Consider the following 18,561-nt stretch of genomic DNA (forward strand, 5'->3'; position numbering starts at 1 on the left):
CTGGGAACACGTCCTGACTCAGAGAAGCAAACTTGGATAAAGGAATGGCCGAGGAGCTTCGCCCCTTTCACTTTCTGGCTGAAAGCACCAGCCGCTGGCCTGGCTGTGACTGCTGGGTGTACGACAAGGTAGCATCTCTCTCCAGAAAGAGAAGTTTAACTGCTGTTGGGTGCAAGACATCTGGAAATAAGAAGCCCAAGGAAAAACAGGAACCTCAGAGGAGTGAGATAAGTACTTGTAGGCACCATGCAGGAGCTGACTAGAATTTTAGGTGCCCAAACAACTCCAGAAGTTCTGCAGCACCACCTGCAGATAAGAAGTGGCAGCCTTAAAACCAGACCCTGCTCACATCTTTGGATTCCAACTGGAAGGTGGTGTGAGTCCACTACCAAAAATGCTTCATCTGGCATGAGATGGAGAATGGGACAGGAGAAGACCTGGCTTTCAAGCACTTACAGTGCATGCTGAAATGCAGATTCACAAAACTAACAAAAAAAGTATGCCCATCACCAACATCTTGCAATTCATCTTAGCTACCAATTCTGCACCCGCCCAGTTAGCTCCGGCTTGGTGGTGGTTGGTACCAGCAACTCCCTCCTCGGAATCACCCCCGAGAAGGCTCCCGTCCCTGTTGCTGCAGGGGCTGGAGGCAGCAGCCTCTCCTGGGATCCGCTTTCACCACAGCTGCATAGGACCCTGTCGGCCTTCCGCTGGTAACCGAGGAGGCGGCACCTAGCCGAGAGGCGCAAGCAACCCTGAGCGGTGAACTGCACGGGCTGGGGCACTCACCGAAGTAAACACGAACCCAGCGCTCTCAAAGAATATGCAATAAATAAGGCACAAGCCAGACAAAAAGAGAAACAGAAAATTTCCAGTGGATGTCTGCCAGGAGGGCAGAGACCCAAAGGAGAAAAAAAAAAAAAGACATAACATGTACATCCAGAGATTAATTTAAGACTGGCGAAAGTAAGATGGCAGTCCACTCCTAGTCCTCTCCTACTTCGAAGGGTTTCCAACATTCGTATTCTTTTAACACAACTGTGTGGATAATACAACAATAATTCCAGGACGTCGGAGCAGGTCAACGCAGCCCCTTCATTCAAAGTACAACCATTATCATTAAAAACCTTTTCCTTTCCTCGCTTGGTATTTTAGTAGTCAGAATGACTTAATCGCTATAGACATTTACACCCAGTAAAGCACCACACAAGATTCTGTAAAACTTTAATTTATTCCCCTCCCAAGTATCCAGAATAGAAGACCCTCTTAAGTTGGAGAAAAATGTGACAAAGAAATAGATTACCAGGATAGCTGTTCACATGAAGAAGAAGAAAAAGCACATACTACCAAGGTTACACAGAAAACAACCCAAAAGCCCTATTTAATGGGATAGTGCAAGTTAACAGTATGTCTCTGGCACGGATACCTTCATTTGGATTATAAAAGGTTAGATCGAGAGTCTGGATGGGTCTCTGCTATTTTACTGTAGCATTAGGAACGTACTGTTTGAAAGATGCTGTACAGAATGACCCACCAAACAAATGTATTTACAAGCCTGGGGAGAAAAAAATTATTTTTCAGTTTATTCAAAATAAAAATACACATAGAATTATGAAAATATAGGTTTACTATTTCCACCACACCGAAGTCAATGCTGCTGTCTGAAAGGCTTGCAAGATTATTTCAAGTTTTTAAAGTTCATCTTTTTCCCTCAATAAGGTGTACCTATGTTCACTGGGTGCCAGTTTCTGGAATGAGCTCTCTGGTGGGCTGCTTGCTAAATCCTGAATTGGCTGAAAAACAGAACAAACAGTAAAATTGCTTGTTAGACTAATTTTAATAATCCATCACCTCCATTAAATGAACTTCTAACACTAATTATGAGAGTGCACGAACGTTCAGCATTCTCACAAATTGAGGTGGGTTTGTTTTGGAAGGCATATTGTAAGTCCCAAGTAGGTGGAATACACAAACACACGCTAATTAATTAAGCACCGTCAGTTAAGGATACTACTATAGTTGGCACATCTCGAAGGTAATGGCCATCACACAAGTTTCTGTACAAGTGACTTAAAAGTACTTCAGATGCATGGCACTGTAGGTTGGTTCAAGCCTGTCTACCCCTCGCTTTGAAGGTATTCTGGTTTGTGTGTTTGTTTTTGAGATGCGTCAGGGCAGAAGCGACACCACTGCCAAAACATTTTAGAATTTGTTTTTTGCGGAAACTGCAAAACCCAAGCGTGCAATTCAAGGGACACACGTGACCTGGGACAGCAGCCTCCCGTTCAGCGAAGGCCACTACGCCCACCGCACAGGCTGACCGGTCTCCCACGAGATGGCAGGATGCCATGTGCAGATGAGCAGGCAAACGTCCCCAGTTCTGGGAGCATTTTTCAAGGCAGAATGGAGTCAAGAGCAAGCCTTCAGCTCCAGGCAACGAGCCTGTGCCCCAACAGGCAGCAGGATCCAGGGGCTCAGGAGGCTTCCCGAAGCCACACATGCCCGGCTAGCTCCGAGCTGACCGACTGCTCGGCCTACGCCTTGGTCTCCAGCCCTGCTTTCTGTGCCTCCTCCTGTTGACCCGAGTTCTGGTTACTCAGTGAATTCCTGAGAAACACAGGGAGTTACCAGTTAAACTAATTACTGCTGAGACAATTCAGCCCTCGTGTTTTCAGGGCCAGTCATCACAACATTGAAAGGCAGTCATTCTCCTGGCCCAAGGCAAGCCCTCCAGGGCTTTCATGCTTTTAAATCTTTTAACTTTGAGCAGGACAACAGGAGGCTGCATGCACACAGCTTAGCGCAGAGCCACCCTTACCACATCCCACGGATGACCAGCAAAAACGAGCCTGTAGCCATAAATCATTTCTGTCCCCCACCCACGGGCTCTGCGATGGGCTGAGGCACCCCAACGCAAGGGCACTGGGTCTTCTCTGCGACCAGCGTGGCTCTCTGAGCCCTAGACAAGGTAACATGTAACTTAAGAAGTGTTTAAAACCAGTTATTTCTTCAGAGAGGGCCTGAGGTAATGAGAATAACTGACAGGCAGTTATGTTTGCACTTTTCAGCATGACACCAAGCGTATGAGCTGAGCGGTGTATCAAGAAGACACAAGGCTGATGAAGACACAGTTAGAAGACTGGGCTGAGCAGAGGGAATCGGGGCTGGTAATGTCCCGTCTTTTCTGCCTCTTGGATTAAACTAAACACTGAGGTGCTTCTGGGTTTTGTCTGGAGAAGGAACTAGTAGCTGTGGTTCCTGAAGAGATCCCAGAACATACATCCTCCAGGCATGTAATTATACAGCATGACAACCTTGGTGCAGACAGGTGACAAATCCAAACCGACAAATGCAGCCTGTGACCACTATCAATGCCGCTTGTTAACTGCATTAGTAAAAGTGATAAGCCCTATTACTGCTTATCAATCTTTTGTTGGTGCTCTAATAACCTGCCTCCTTGCTTGGATTGGTGACTACAGGAGTAAATACAGGAAACATTCAATCAACTGATGTTTCCCCTTAGAAGCACCCTCTCATAGCGTGTCGTCTGGGAAATAACGCATCCAAGATTATCATCAGTTTTTGCACTGAAATCACATGAGATTGTAAGAGCAGCTCCATGAGCTCAGAACAGGCATCTACCCCAAGATCTTCTGTTTCAGCGGGGGGGGGGGGGGGGGGGGGGGGGAAGGAATATTCTTATACTCTTCCCTTATGCCAGGCAAACAGGTACCATACTTCCCCCTGATGCTCTCCCTGCCTTTACCCAAAGGACGTTAAAGGAAGAGCCAAGCAGAAGTGGCAACGTTAGGCTTCTATAAACAGGTTTCTCCTTCAGGAAACTGAAGTTAAAAGCACACGCACGTTAGAAAGTACAGCTCTGACAAGGAGTGAAAAAAGGTCTTTATTACATGGCCAAATTAAATGTATTTGTTGTAACCTTACCTGACCAGGTGCTACATCAGTTGGATCAGGGCCATGATGAAACTCTCTATGCAATTTTCCAGAATGCAAGTCTAGTACAAATTGCTTCAGTTTGCCTGGAACTCTGGAACAAATCCAACAGAAACACCCACGTTTATTACAAGTTAAATCCAAACACAGAAGATTTAAAGTGCGCTGTTTAGAGTAGCCAATTTCTGTTTATCTGGCACACTATGTCCACTTTCAGGTGATTAATAGAGGACAGGGAGCCAAAGGGTTTGTTAAGGTATCCTACCAGTTTCTTTTTCTTTCCACTGTCTCTTGAGAACACAGCAAGTATTTCATCTTTTCAATAACTCCCACAGAGTGGTACTAGCCGATAACTTCATTGTATACTCACTTCAGCTCCCCACTAACCGTAATGTAAGAGGGAACAGCAGGTTCCAAATGCACAGTTTACAGATACAAATGACAGTTGGGTAGCACTATTGACAAAACACCTTTGAAAGGCTCTCTAGTGCCTGAGCAACTGCATATATACTGGGGATAAGCTCTAAGAGGACATCAATGTAAATCTAATCTGAGATCACCTACTGTCACCCACAGCAAACGTGCTGAACTACAGCATCCAATTTTATTTGCCAAACGTCAAATAGACTAAAAAGCTTAAAATGAAGAGTTGATCTAATAAGTATTAAAGATGAGATAAAAAGTGATAACGTGAGCACTGTGCATGCAATCAAAAGGTAATGTATGAATGGAGACAGGTTTTGTGGGGAGACTTTTGTCAGACCAGTTATTACACTGAGGAAAGAGGGACAAAGTGTGGTCAGACGGGCTACCAGCAGTATTTCAGACCATTAGAAAACTCTACATTATACTACGCTTTATCCACAGAGTCAGAAGGTACCACTACAGCAACGTCTGTAACCCATCAGTATGACGGTGGTACTTTGAGGGGTCTCTCCACCTCCCAGGTCAGATCAGGGATTAGTACTGATGGAGAGAAAGGGGGTTCGTTCCAGCTCTGCTGTAGGACAGCAGAATTGCTGTCCCCTGCTTCACCTTGGGCTCCTGCCCTGTTCTAGGTCAGGCACACTGCTGCAGACATTTCCCTCCAACCTCTTGTACTCTCCGGATGCAGCAAGGGCATCTGGTGCCTGCAGCCTCTTCTAGCTCGGCCAGTTCTCGCTGAGAAGCTACAACTGATCTGTTGAACGCTCCTTGCTATCATTTCTGACCTGGAACAGCAGGATTAATAGGGCCAGGCAGCCAAATTATGAGGACAAACCATTGGGTGGTGGCCTGATTTGCCTATGAAGTGGCTATTCTCCAAAAAGACAGCTCCCTAAAGAGAGACAAAAATCTTCTAGCAGGCCGGTTCTGAAAGTACCATATCCAAACCCTACTCGCTGGTGGCAGCACTGAGATTACAAGAGACAGTCTGGGGCCAGTTTGCACCACAGTCCAGAAAATGTAAAGTGACAGAAATCCTTGCAGGTAGATGAAAGTATCAGACTTAAGATTTTACCCATTATTAAAAAACCCACAAAACACCAAACCACAAACTGAACATCAAGCCAACCAAAACAAAAAAACAAACAACATACACACAAAAGAATATCACCCCAGGGGCTCCAAGCTCTCCTTATTTCCAAACTGTTTGTTACGTATTCCTAAGTATCAGCTCAATCTCCTAGAGGAAGGTTGAATAATTGTTTATCAGTAAGCAACTGCCTACAACTCTGACATCTCTCTCTCTCTCACACCTTCATTTGTACGTAACAATTGGTATACAAACAAGCAAGTAGCTTTTGTTATTCTGATAGAGTTTCACAGAAACAGAACATGTAAGACACATAACATGAAAGTCTAAACTAAACTTCTGTATTCCTCTACAAGAGATATTAATTTATTTTAGGGCTGTTTCAAAAGTGACAATAACAAGAGTGCTTTCAAAATGCAAATATCCCACGATTTTTTTTTTAAAGAGCTGGCATGTGCGGTGAACATGATCTTCCAAAGAAACGGGAACACAGGGAGAAAAATAGTCACTATCAGAGTTTCCACATACATAGCTTTAGCTATTTGAAAGGCACTATTTGAGATACATCAAACAGAGACTACATTTTTACAACAAGCCTGTGGAGAATTACGGAGAGAAGCTAGGTTTGAACCCTCTTTCCAAATGTCAACACTTCAGGTAGAAAAAATGCCTGCTGGAATGGCAGAATTAGGCATGGAGTTATGTTCACATTGCATGCTAAGTCTGAGCTTTGAATCCTTGACTTTGACAAAAATGAAATACGCTGAGTTTTTAAAAGTATGAATGGGCAAAAATTCAAGTCTTGAAGCCTGAGCATCTAACCAGGGCTTAACGAGCAGTGTATATGCAGGTACCTCCATTGAGACAGCAACTGGAGTTTACCACACAACCTAAAGACAAAGACAGAACGCTTGTCTCCTGCTGAAAGCCCCAGAAGATAACTTGTACACATCTTCACTCCTCAACCGAACCACGAGAGACAGAACGTCTCCTTCCAAGGCAGCACAACATAAAGGGAGGCTGATGTAAAGAGGATTACCAAAGCGACATTTCGCCTAAGCACCCCGATACTTCTCGCTCACATATTTTATCCAGACAACGTGCCAATGATCAGCCATTTTCCAAGCTACACTTGCAAAATTTCAGAAACGCATACAACAAAGATTCCTCTGTCAGCTTTCCAGGTTTAGACTAATGCAGGAAGACTGGAATTGTACAGCAGGAAAAACCAAACCAGCAGGCTGGGAGTTCTTACACGATGCATTTTACAGTAATCATTGCGTAACACAGTATTTTAAACCTTTTTAAGTTAATTGCTATATCTAGATCACCACTAAACATATTGTGCCAGGCTTCAAATGCCTAACTATTATGGAAAAAAGCAAAACTTTTAATTCAAAGAGCAGCAGCATCTAAGAAACTTAATGTGAGATTTTTTTCTTGCATAAATCAGTGCAATTCCATTTAAACAATTGCTTCACGCCAATTCATATTACTTTAAGTCTCTGACATTGAATCATACACAGGCAGCCTCGCCTATCCCAGATTTATTCATCTTCCTATCATACTACTGATTAAAATATGAGCACATGCTTTTTCCTTTGTTCTTCACAAATCAAAATGCACAAAGAAAAATACTTACGACAAGTCACTGAAGTCTGGAAAGACATACATGTGCCTAAAGCTATCAATGGCAATAACAGGGCAGTCTGCTGGAGTCTTCTGAATATGGAGGAGTGGGTGCCTGAATTTATCACAGTCAGCGTGGAGGAAGTTTATTGTACCTTAAAATTGTGAGCAGAGAAAAATCCACGTTAAGATCTTTTTATTATCTTGAAACCCTAAACACTGTCCTTAAGTATTACAAAGGTGAAGATATTAGATAGACACAACATGCAAAACTTGAAAATAGATTTAAATAACTAACACCACCAAAATAACAGATTTACTGCAAGTGTTTTTTGCCACAACACAAACTGAAGTTTTGCTTAATGCCCTCTCAAACTGCACGAAGTCATTTAGACAAGAAGGATTTCCGAAATAGTTACTTACTAATAAATTGTGCATCTATTTTAATTATTTCGAGAGGAGCCAGTCTTCACTGTCAAAAGTACATAAAGCCCTGCGGGCTCAAGAGCTTTAAAGCTAGGATTCTGTTTGGCCTTTGCTTCCACTCTGAGTTTGCCTCAAAAAAATTACACCAGTAAAAACAAGAAGTAGTAGGAGCTGCTACAAACCTTTTTCACTTATTAACTGTCGTGCAACCTCCTGTTGGAATTTCTCTAAACTCTCCAAGTCATCTTTCATGTGGAAAAGTATGAGAAAAGGAAGGCCTTCTTCTGTCAGTTCCTGCACAGAAAACAAGCGACAAATCTCATCTCTTCCATTTCTTAAGAGCACTCAAGTACGTGATTCCAGCAATTTTCAAACTCGGTGAGATCTCTACTTTAAAAACAGTTGAAAGAACAGGACTAGAGATGTGAAGAACGTCTAACCCTTCACCTAAGATACCCGTGTGATACAGTTAACCGTGTTTCCTTCCGCTGTATTATATGCAGCAGATAAAGGGTAAAGGTATTTCATTATCAACACTTCAGGAAGGGACACACTTGCACCAGAATACTTGCTCAAAAGAAATAGCTCAGTTCTGAAAAAACACATCATCTTCAGAGAAACAGCAACAAGGCCTGAACAGCATGGTATTAAATGCTATGAAAAGCTGAGCGTGTATTCTAGACCCAGTCCTAGCTTGGCTCATGTAATAAGTTGGCGTTTTCTTAGCATAACACAATAAATATCTTTGAATAACTCCACCCCCTTATCCCCCCAAAAAACCCCAAAGCACTGAAGAAAAAGGCAGAAGCTAACTACACAGCTATATCAGTTAGAATTAAGTACTACTCTTTTGCCAGTAACTGTGTCCTGACTGGTCATCTGTAAAACACCATTCTTAAATTCACAGGCTAGGCGTCAATTTCTTCATCAATTTTAGTAATAAAAATCTTTGCTGGACAGGCACACTTTAGTTCCTTGTAGAAATGCGTTCTTGCAGCCCAGGTGCCTTTTAAAGATCTCTGTCCAGGGACAGATAAATGTAGGACTCCTTGAGTAATTTATTCAGGATTTTTCTTTTACTCAAAACACCAAACAAAAGACAAACAACAGGCATTGCTCCTTCAAAAAGTGACTTTTAGGCACTTTCTGAACATCAACTCAACATCTGCTTTGGACTGCTCCCTCAAAAGCCACTGTCTCATTTTGCACTGAGAATATCAAACGGTTTCTCCTTAGATCTGAGCTTCCCACGTTACTTCTGTATGCCTTCAAGAAACTTTTTACCCTTTCAAAAATTTACAGTTCAGCACCATTGTTAGACCATACGGTTCATTGTATTCATACAAGATAAAACTAAACAGACTGATTACAGGTTAAACAGTGATTTCTTCTGAATGAGATTACTAATCCCAATAGCCTTTTCTTGTCAAGCACAGGGACCGTCTCTAACCCTAACAGTCTTCTAAAGCAGAAGACTTCGCTTCAGTGTTGAATTACTATGTGTCATCTAAAGTCACAACGATGAAATCTGTTCAGATTGGGCATCTTCCTGGCCAGCCTGCCCATGACGCTTACCAGACAATGAAAAGATTCAGAAAGAAAATGAAGGGAAAACCTACCAGCAGTTTACAGAGGCCCATTTTGATTTTGAAATTGAATTTAAACTCTGTGGTAGAAATTTTTGTCTTTATCTTATTTATGCGGTATTCTAGTACCATAAACACAGCCTAACAGTCACAGCACTTCATATTTTTATCCTGTAGTATTGTGCAGTAGGCATTAAGAGCCCATTTAAATACTATACAATTTCAGCAGGAAGAAGTATGTGAATCTTGGTGTGTTTAAATTTGTTTGGGTACTGGCAGCACTGAAATTTTAAAAGAAATGTTGCTAGGCAAAATGTCACATTGGAATTGTAAATATCTGCCTAAGTAAACAGGAATCGACGGTTGAGAGAACCAGAAAAACCACAACACAATGTGGTACAAGCTGACAGTGATGAACATTGGCTTCTAAAGCTCAGAATCCAATTTCACCATGGGAAAAGTACACTGAAAATCCACCACATGCTTCTAAACACGCTAACATGTGGCATCTCTTACATATTGAGTTGCAAATGAAGAAATAAAATTTGTTTAACTAAGAACTTTCCAATAAAAGCTGGTGGGGTTGACTAGAAGATTGTACTTGAACCGTTTTGTGCATCCCACCTTATCTCACCTTCTGTCACGTAGCCCGACACGCTGTGTGTGCCCAGAACAGCAGCGTTACATACACTGCAGATTCAGGATAAAAAAATTAAGCATGCAAACTGAGAATGAATCATATGACTGATTCTTTGGTTTCCAATCCAGTGCAGACAAAATACTGCAATTTGTTACAAACCTCACCAGAGGTTCTATCGGATGCTGTGGCTGTGTACAAATACTCTTTTTGAGATATTACAAACTTCCTAATTTTCTGAAGATTTTTTTCCTGTTGGTTATTTTAGCAAAAAAAAACAGTATAATATGGAGTTGGAAGTAGATGAAAGAAGAGTAAATTACAAAAGAAAACAGAAAAGCATTGAAAGAAAATTGGGATAATGAGAAGAAAACAGATGTTTAAAAGCAAACCCCCAAATTCCATCTTATGAATTATAGCTAAAAGAAGAAACCCAAGGGAAAGAAAATGTGAAGCTAAAAAGATTAAGAAAGTACCAGTGCTTTAGCACAGACTGACAAAAAAAAAAATCACATGGTTTTTATTACAATTCCCAGAGACTGCCAGTTCCATAGATGGTCAGCCACCATTTAATGTGGTTATATATTAGATAATGCTTTGTAAGTGGTTAATACAGTAACATTTTTCTACTACTAACTTTAACATTAAATTTTAAAAGCTGATTATAACTAAAGGATAGCTCACAACTATTTTACTCTTTCAAACTGTCATGTACGTGCTGACATGGATATTTTCTCCCCAGATGAGAAACATTTTTTTCAAGGTCATAACAGATGCAAAAAGCACTTAAATAACATTTATGCCTGGATCTTAAATCGCCATTTAGTCATAACACCCGTATAAATAACACGTATTTACTTTAGATGAACAACACAACCTACCCAAGGTGTTACACACCCATACACACTTTCAGACACACACATTCTCACACTCGCACATTCTTAGCATCCAAGTGTCCACACTCTGCAAATCACCAGACACTTCTTCTGTGATCTAGATGCATGATGATAACCTCTTACTTCAGTAGTGTATGAAACTTCTAACAAATCTGCCTCCAATGAACTTCAAGTCTAACCAAAAAGCTCCACAAGAATGAAAAGACAATCCCTGACAGCTGTTTTCTGTCAAAAGCTAAGCATGGAGAAAGTTCTTTGGCATGGACTAAAGACATTGCAGGAGACATTTTGGTTTTGAGAAAGAAACACCAAAAGTAAAATGGTAGAAAAACTTCTTACCTCCCCATTTTCAAATGTAATTTCTCGAACTAGTGGTACACATTTATCTTGTGTCCATGCATAAATCAAATCAAAATTGGTTAGCGAGCCTAAATACACCATATCTGGAGCATTTTCCTGTAAAAAGAAAAATACACTAGTTGAGAAACAGTAAAAATGACATTGCTACCTACAAAGCAGATTACCTAACTGACATTAAAGTAACAACATCCATATAAATACTGCAAGCCAATTGTATACCAATGTTCAACCCTTGTGCATGCAACATTCCTATTAACTATATTACAAAAGTACAACAGAAAAAGAAATATTATATCTGACAATTTATGCAGTCAACTCCACTTCTTAAGACAACTTAAGAAAAATTGAAAAGATACTTTGTTTCCAAATTAGGGATGCTTCAAATAAAACTATTTAGACATCCCTCAGGTTGAGAAATAGTAACTCCATACCCAAAAAACCCATTTAGATATAAACTAAATGCAGATCTTAAGCTTCTTCATGCTGATAATTACAAAGACTCACCAAAAATCCCTCCCAATGCGCTACTGAACTCAAAACTGGTACATTTGCTTTGCCAAAAAGATAGGAATAAATAATAGTTTTCCTTTATTTGCTAATAGCTTTTGCTCAGAATTCAGTGCTGCCATCTTTTAATGTAATTACGATTTTGGTTAACATGAAGTGAAGCATGACTTCGCAAGCTGTAGCCATGATTAAGCACATCCATTCAGAAATGCCATATAAATTAGGTAACCTAATAAATTATGGATTCGCAGAAAAAAGTTTGAAACTCCCTCCCCCACTTGGTCTTTTTTTATTCATTTCCCTTCTGTAAGCAATACTTTTCATACATTAAATTTGAAAAAGCAGATTTTCAGATATTAATTGTTTCTAAAAAGCAATTCTTGCAGATTTTCTTCTGTACTGAATTTTTCCTCAAATCAGACTATGTTTATGAGAGTTTGTTAACATACAGCTAATTTTACTAAATCTTTTTTTGTTTTTCAATTAAAAGAACAGTTCTTGGCCCCTGTGGGCTAAGACACACAAGACAGGCAAGTGGCAGTCAGAAAAGTACTTAGTAATTGCCACTTGCTTTGGAAAACATGAAGTGGTCCAGCTGTTGAACTTCACAGATTTTTAAGACTTCTACAGAACGCGAAGTATCTATACACATGATGAGACAACTGTGTTTCTAAGGAAAAAAAAAAATTTCTGGACATTCACATTTCAAATGACAGATTTAGGTTTTGTGCACTTAATTGACAACAAATGAGACATGGATCTTTTTCACTGACTCAGAAACTAATTCCTATGACCCTATTTCTCACACTGTTCAGTGATGAAATAAAATTAAGATTTGAGATGCAGTAACATGCTGAATGATCTGAATACAGTCTCCATTAGTTCATATTCACATATAATGACAATAAGCAGAATAAAATACATAGTTACACTTACCCCTGGTGGCTTGTAGATTACATTGTCTCCGCTAAATCTCTCTGCTTTTGAAATAGCCCTACAACAAACCAACCAGTAAGCATGTCTTGGCACAGACAAATAAAATAGCTGAGATACCAAAAATCATATTTTAATTTGATATCCTTTCTTTACTTCTTTTTTTCCTTCAAAATTTGAGAATTAAAATCCTCGATCTTTAAAGTAAACTGCAAAGTGACTCCACAGAAACTTGGCCCATCTAGATGAGAGGGCATTGAGGGAGTCAGCAAGACGTATCCCTAAGATAAGAAGTGTGGACCAAAGGCATCAACGTGCAAGTGATGAATGCTGGCACAATTCTGGATAAGAGCCCACCAGAGAAAAATGTTAATGAATTAATATAATCATGTCAATTAAAAAAATATAAATACCTATTCTTAAGGAAGGAGAGAAATGTGGATTCTTGTCTGCATTTACTCTTCCCGTTCCATTGCTTACACTAGGAATGTATGTCTTATCTACCCTGACAAAGAAGGGCTTTGAGGTCCTCTACCAGAACAGGCATGAGAAAATGGACAGCAAATAAGCTCAGACTGTCCATTTTGCCTTCAAAACTGATCCAGAGAACACAAGACACAGCATGCAGTTTCGGACCACTGATGATATGGTATGTGTCTACCTGGAGAATACATGCAGTTCCTCCTTGGTTGGTATTCAGCTTACTGTGTCACTGTAGTAAATTCCCCCCCTGCCTCTGGAATGTTTTGTGCTTCCTTAATCCCTGCAAGCTGCTAGCTTGTACCCCATAAATTATCATCTCTTATTCAAACAAATGGGGACAGATATGCATCCAACACAGGAGACAGAAAAAAGTAAGAAAAGAAAGCTCTCAACAAAATTAAGCCCTTTCACCACCTTCAGATCTCGAAGAGGTCTCCTCTCTTCTTCTCTCTCACACATTGCTGTTCCAGTGTAACTCACACTGGCAAGACAGAACTGACTGGCTGCATATGCTATGAAAGCGCAAAATGAACTACCTACTTATTTTCCTTTTAGCACAGGCTAAAAAGAAAGCATGTCAGCCTCTTGGAAACGCTAAGTGTTCCAGCTTCTCCAATTACAGTATCTCTTCTATGGACTAATTTGATCAGTATTCTTCAATGCTTATGAGATGCAAGGAGAAGGAAAAAAAAGAGAAGTAAAAATATCTCAATTTATCTCACTGCAAAATGAAGTAAATCTTCCAGGGGTCTGAACAATTTACAGGGCCAACAAACAAAAAAAAAGACATCACAAAGCTTAACTCAAAGTACCTGTGTTATTTAATTCATTTGATCCAACTACCCTTTTTCTTATCATGTAACGAAAGACATCTTGCCTAGTGTGTTACACCTGTCAGTATTTGCACCAGTTTAGAGATGTGTATTTTAAAATGCATTTTTATATTCCAGACATGATGACTGCTCCCATAATATGAAATTAGGCTTCTTTGTGACTATCGCCACCGAGATAAACCACTTACATCCCAAACAATCCTTCACTGGATAAGAAGAAAGTGAAGACACAGAAGTCACCTGCCTAATCACTGCTTGGTACACTGATAATAATCTATAATGAAATATATGCTCTAGAATAAGCCTGCGGTGGAACCCAAAAGGTCCTCTTTGGTGTTCTTCCACTTCAGTAACTGCTGTTGTGACTGATTTGTTTCAGGCAAGTCAAAAAGTGAGGACATAATGTGAAAATCCCAGACATCTGAAGATACACCTTTTTAAAACAACTATGAAAAAGAAAACACTTCAGTTTGTGTTTTGTCTTTTCTTGAAACAGTAACTTAGAAGATGACCCTCTTGGAACCACACAACACTCCCCTTTCCTATTTGCTTGCTAACATAAAACTAAAACAGGTCTTAGATTTGTCACTCTCTTCCATGAATTATCTGCAGTTTACCATTGCCTTTTAAGATAAAAAGTTATTTTTTTGCCATTTGTTTTGGTTTTCTGCATTCATCTTCCTACCCTTTGGCTCAATGGCACAACGCCATTCTCTTCCATTTCAGATTTACCCCTCTCTAGTTCTACTTCCAAAATCTACCTCTAATATCTCTTTACCAGTATCCCTCCTATCTCCTTCTGCTTACAACTCATTAATCATGCACTGTGGTCACCTCAGATGTTAATAGAACTGTAAGGATTTAAGAATAGTTTTAAGCACCAAGATGATCTGCAAGTAAGTACCATTAATACAGTCTAAGCTATTACACCTACCTAAAGCCAGAATAATTTTGGCATAGCAGGGAACAGTTGTGCCTTGACAGAAGTTAGCAAAATAATTTTTTTTTTTTCCTGTCAAATTGATTGTTTTGAGTTTATTTCATCTTATTAGAGTTTGAACAAGACAGCTCATGTTACCATATATCTCTCAAACCATACACCTGTTGAACTCTGTCCATAACAAAACCAAAACTTCCTCCCAGGGGCTGTTAGGATGCTCAGTCAGAAAAGTTTGTAGTTACATGAGCAGGTTATAAATAGTCAAACTCTGATCTGCTCCATTATGTTTGCTTATTTCTAAAGAAAAAAAAAGAAAGAAAAAAAGAATCCATAGTAACTACTTCAAGAATGGTGTACAACAACCAAATGCTAACACTGAGTGGTGGGAGACTACTTCTCATTGTACGAAGCTGACAAATAGCAAACCAAAGATGAACAGACTCAAAAACCAGAAGAGAGAACCTTAAAAGTATTGCTATCTTATTAACCATTTTTCAAAATGAATTCCTGAAAAGAATCAAAAGTCATATGACGGGGCAAAAAATAATTTAAAGTTGTAGTAATAACGGACTGGCTGCCCTGAGAACAAGCATGGATGCACTCATCAGAAAACATCTGAGATAACGGCCATTCTTTGGGGATAAGACTGACAGACCTACAGATCACAGATTTACAAGATTTTATTATTCTCTCACAGCTAAGGCTGCTTACACAGTCATAGGACACCTAATTGGGAACTGAAGGAAAGCCACATGTACTCCTGCGTACTACAAATACTCTCCCCCACCCCAAAACTTCTTTTTGGAAACACATTGGAAGAGGCATTAGTGACTGACAACAAATTTTGTTCAAACAGATGAACCACTGTCTACCTTGATACATCCTCCCAGTTTGTCTGCTATCCTTCGCTACATCCAATTTAAAAAACCCGTAGGGCTATTGTATGGAGTATAAAAGCTAGGATAACCCATGCAAAATTCCTGATCTTGCAACTGTGAGTAGGCTCCAAACCACTGCATTCACATTAAGGCCCTATCACTTCAAATTGATTAATGCTGGCACATTAAACACTGCAGCAAGAATCTACAATTGCATTTTATTCTGCTACTTAAAAAGGGAATCACTCACTCCCAATTTATTCTTCCTCCACTGAAGATCTTTAAGTAAATTTGTATAACAGTGAGAAATTTGAATTTCTGTAGGTTGTTGTCCTAGGCTCACACTATGAAGCTTATCAACGCAATTGCCTTTCTAAACTGTTACCATGTGCAGTGACACAGAACTTGCATGAAACAGACACAGGCACAGAAATCAGGCGTTTTGGAACAAGGTCCTCTCCCCCGACATCAAGAGCAAATGAGCAAGCAACTACTGAATTATTCTTTCCAGGAAAAAAGGAAGGAAAAAAAAAAACACTATGAAGAGAAGGAAAAAAATCCTACCAAAACCGGTCATATTTTAAAGAAAAAGATTTAAAAGGCTAAGAAAAAAAGAAAAAAAGTTACTCAGTCTGCAAAGCTCATAAAATTTTTGCCAAAATGTTTTCAAACTCTTCCCTACCTGTTCCTCTCTCTCTCCAAAGCAGCGTATTTTTGGGACACAACTGTCTAGTATCCTAAAACCTCCCCCGTTCTATTTAAACTATACTGATGAGGAGTGAAAAAAAAGAAAAAGGAGGCAAAAAAACAAATCAAACATTAAGGCCAGAAGGAGTTTTCTCCTCCTATCCTTCTCTCAGTGTATTTATCCGTTAAGGCCTAGTCTCTCCAGTTATGCCACACTGAAAGTATTAAAGTCCATTCAATTAAATTATATACCACTCATTAACATAATTTCAATAATGAAGTCATGCAATCAACAAATTTTATCTTACCCAATGGCAGACAGGAATACACAATCATCATGCAAAATATTCGCTACTCGTTCAAAGGTTCTGTAATTGTCAGAGTCCTTTTGCTCAAAGTATCCAACAATACTTCTTCTGCTGCGCTGTTAAAACAAAGCTTAAATTATAACTTACCACAAATTATCAAAACCCTACCATTACTCCCTAAGGATATCAAACATAGAGGTGCCATTCATTCAGCAGTCAGTAACTGTCATTTCTTTTCTGCCTTTTCATTATTCAGAAACATCCTTGTGAATATTTTTACAGTGAGGAATATTAGATCTATCTTGTCAAATATAACATATGATTCTTTTCAAATTATTAAAAGTAAAAGAAATAATTTGGTAGTGGAGTTATTGTAACAAAATGAATGCAGTTGAAAGCTATGATTCTATGAAAGTGATTATATTAGAATAAGTTGTAATACTGGACATGATCCAGTTTTCCATGAAGTTTAAAAAAAGCACTCAACATTATTGAATGCAAAAAAAGATGTAAATATGCACCTCAAATACATTTGTTTCACCAGTTCAACATTTAAAAAAGAAAGAATACGAATATATTTAGAAGGAATAAAATTTCAAGACTTACATCAAGAGAATTGATTTCTTCCAAATCCTGGACCTCCCGAATAGGGTTACTCTTTTGCTGCCTGATATAATCTGCTATTGCTGTCACAGATCTCTGGCCCCTGTATTCTCTCTTCATCATCATTCCATTCCGGAAGAGTTTCAGAGTTGGATATTTGCTTATCCTGTATCTCTGAGCTATATCCGCTAAAAAGAAATTTAGAAAATAAAACAAAAACACTACAAATACCGAAATACACTGAACATGGTATCTTATACTTGTATGTCCGCATGTAAATGGAATCTCTGAACCTATAGTTCCACATCTTTAAACAATAATAGACTAAAAAAAACCCAAACACCGCCATAGGGGAGAGAACGGAGAGCAGTTACAATATTTCTCACATGAACTGATCTTCATTAAAAACTCATGACCAAAATCTGGGGTAAGTAAAGACTTGACTTAGTCAGCTGTACTCATTCAGTACACTTCCTATGAACAACCAGGAAAGCCAGTTTAGGAGCATAAAAAGAACATGAGGATTTTAGAAGCTTGCCAAATCTCAGTTAGTTAATCCACATGAGAAACTTTTAGTAAAATAAATTATCCCCTATTTTTCTGTAAACTCACTATGGTTTTTATCTCAATTACAGTGCTGGAAAAATAACTGTCATTTCTCAAATTTTAAAGGATGTGAACCTTGTGCAAAATATTTCCTGAAGCCTATGAAGGCCAGAAGACTGCTGTTGCAGTTCTGAGCCATTCAGATTTTGAATGTACACAAGATTTCAGGCTTCTATATTAACCACCTCTCTGGTCAACCAGTGCCAGCACTTCCTTCAAGGCAGTTCTTCATTCACATCTATACCTGCAGCCCAGCCCTCTGCTAGACTTGGACCGCACAGAGCTTCATACAGCGAAGTAACACGCCTTTGTGTTCATGCAGCATAAGAGTGCTGGCTACGTTCACCTTTATAGTTAAATAACTGACCTGTTACGCAAGTTACGAGACTTACAAATGTAAAAGAAGAATAAAACAGGTTTTATAGTAAAAATAGAAGAGCAGCAAAGAAAGCCGAGCGGAAGCAATACAGCCCAGTTTCCCATGAATGTGCGTCCTGTGCCCCTCAGCTTCAACCACTGCTAAGGCAATAATTGGGTTCTTTGCTATGCCCCACCAGAGCACTTTAAGCCTCCCTTTATCCCTCTTCTGCTTTGCTTAATCACTGGGACACAGCAAGTTGCAATAGGCATTGCAGCTCGTTGCCAGCTACGCATTGACAGGGAAACTCATATGTAAACACTAAGCACGATCCTCCTAGGGAAGCTGAGGAAGTGTGGGCTGGATGAGTGGTCGGTGAAGTGGACAGAGAACTGGCTGAATGGCAGAACTCAGAGGGTTG

General features: G+C 39.6%; 1 protein-coding gene across 1 annotated transcript in view; it reads right to left on the reverse strand.

Annotated features, from left to right (window-relative positions):
* Positions 1 to 1,212: 1,212 nt before the first annotated feature.
* ERP44 (endoplasmic reticulum protein 44) overlaps positions 1,213 to 18,561 on the reverse strand; it is a 57,176-nt gene continuing 39,827 nt past the window's right edge. Inside the window, exons 5-12 of the mRNA XM_075416616.1 lie at positions 17,180 to 17,364; positions 16,574 to 16,689; positions 12,448 to 12,505; positions 10,984 to 11,100; positions 7,708 to 7,819; positions 7,113 to 7,254; positions 3,946 to 4,048; positions 1,213 to 1,793 (exon numbers count right to left, since the gene is read on the reverse strand). Of these exons, the coding sequence (XP_075272731.1) occupies positions 1,692 to 1,793; positions 3,946 to 4,048; positions 7,113 to 7,254; positions 7,708 to 7,819; positions 10,984 to 11,100; positions 12,448 to 12,505; positions 16,574 to 16,689; positions 17,180 to 17,364 (935 nt within the window). The 3' untranslated portion in view covers positions 1,213 to 1,691. The remainder of the gene's footprint in view (positions 1,794 to 3,945; positions 4,049 to 7,112; positions 7,255 to 7,707; positions 7,820 to 10,983; positions 11,101 to 12,447; positions 12,506 to 16,573; positions 16,690 to 17,179; positions 17,365 to 18,561) is intronic.

The sequence above is a fragment of the Opisthocomus hoazin genome, chromosome 3 (genome assembly GCF_030867145.1).
Source record: "Opisthocomus hoazin isolate bOpiHoa1 chromosome 3, bOpiHoa1.hap1, whole genome shotgun sequence".
In the NCBI taxonomy this organism is placed as follows: Eukaryota; Metazoa; Chordata; class Aves; order Opisthocomiformes; family Opisthocomidae; genus Opisthocomus; species Opisthocomus hoazin.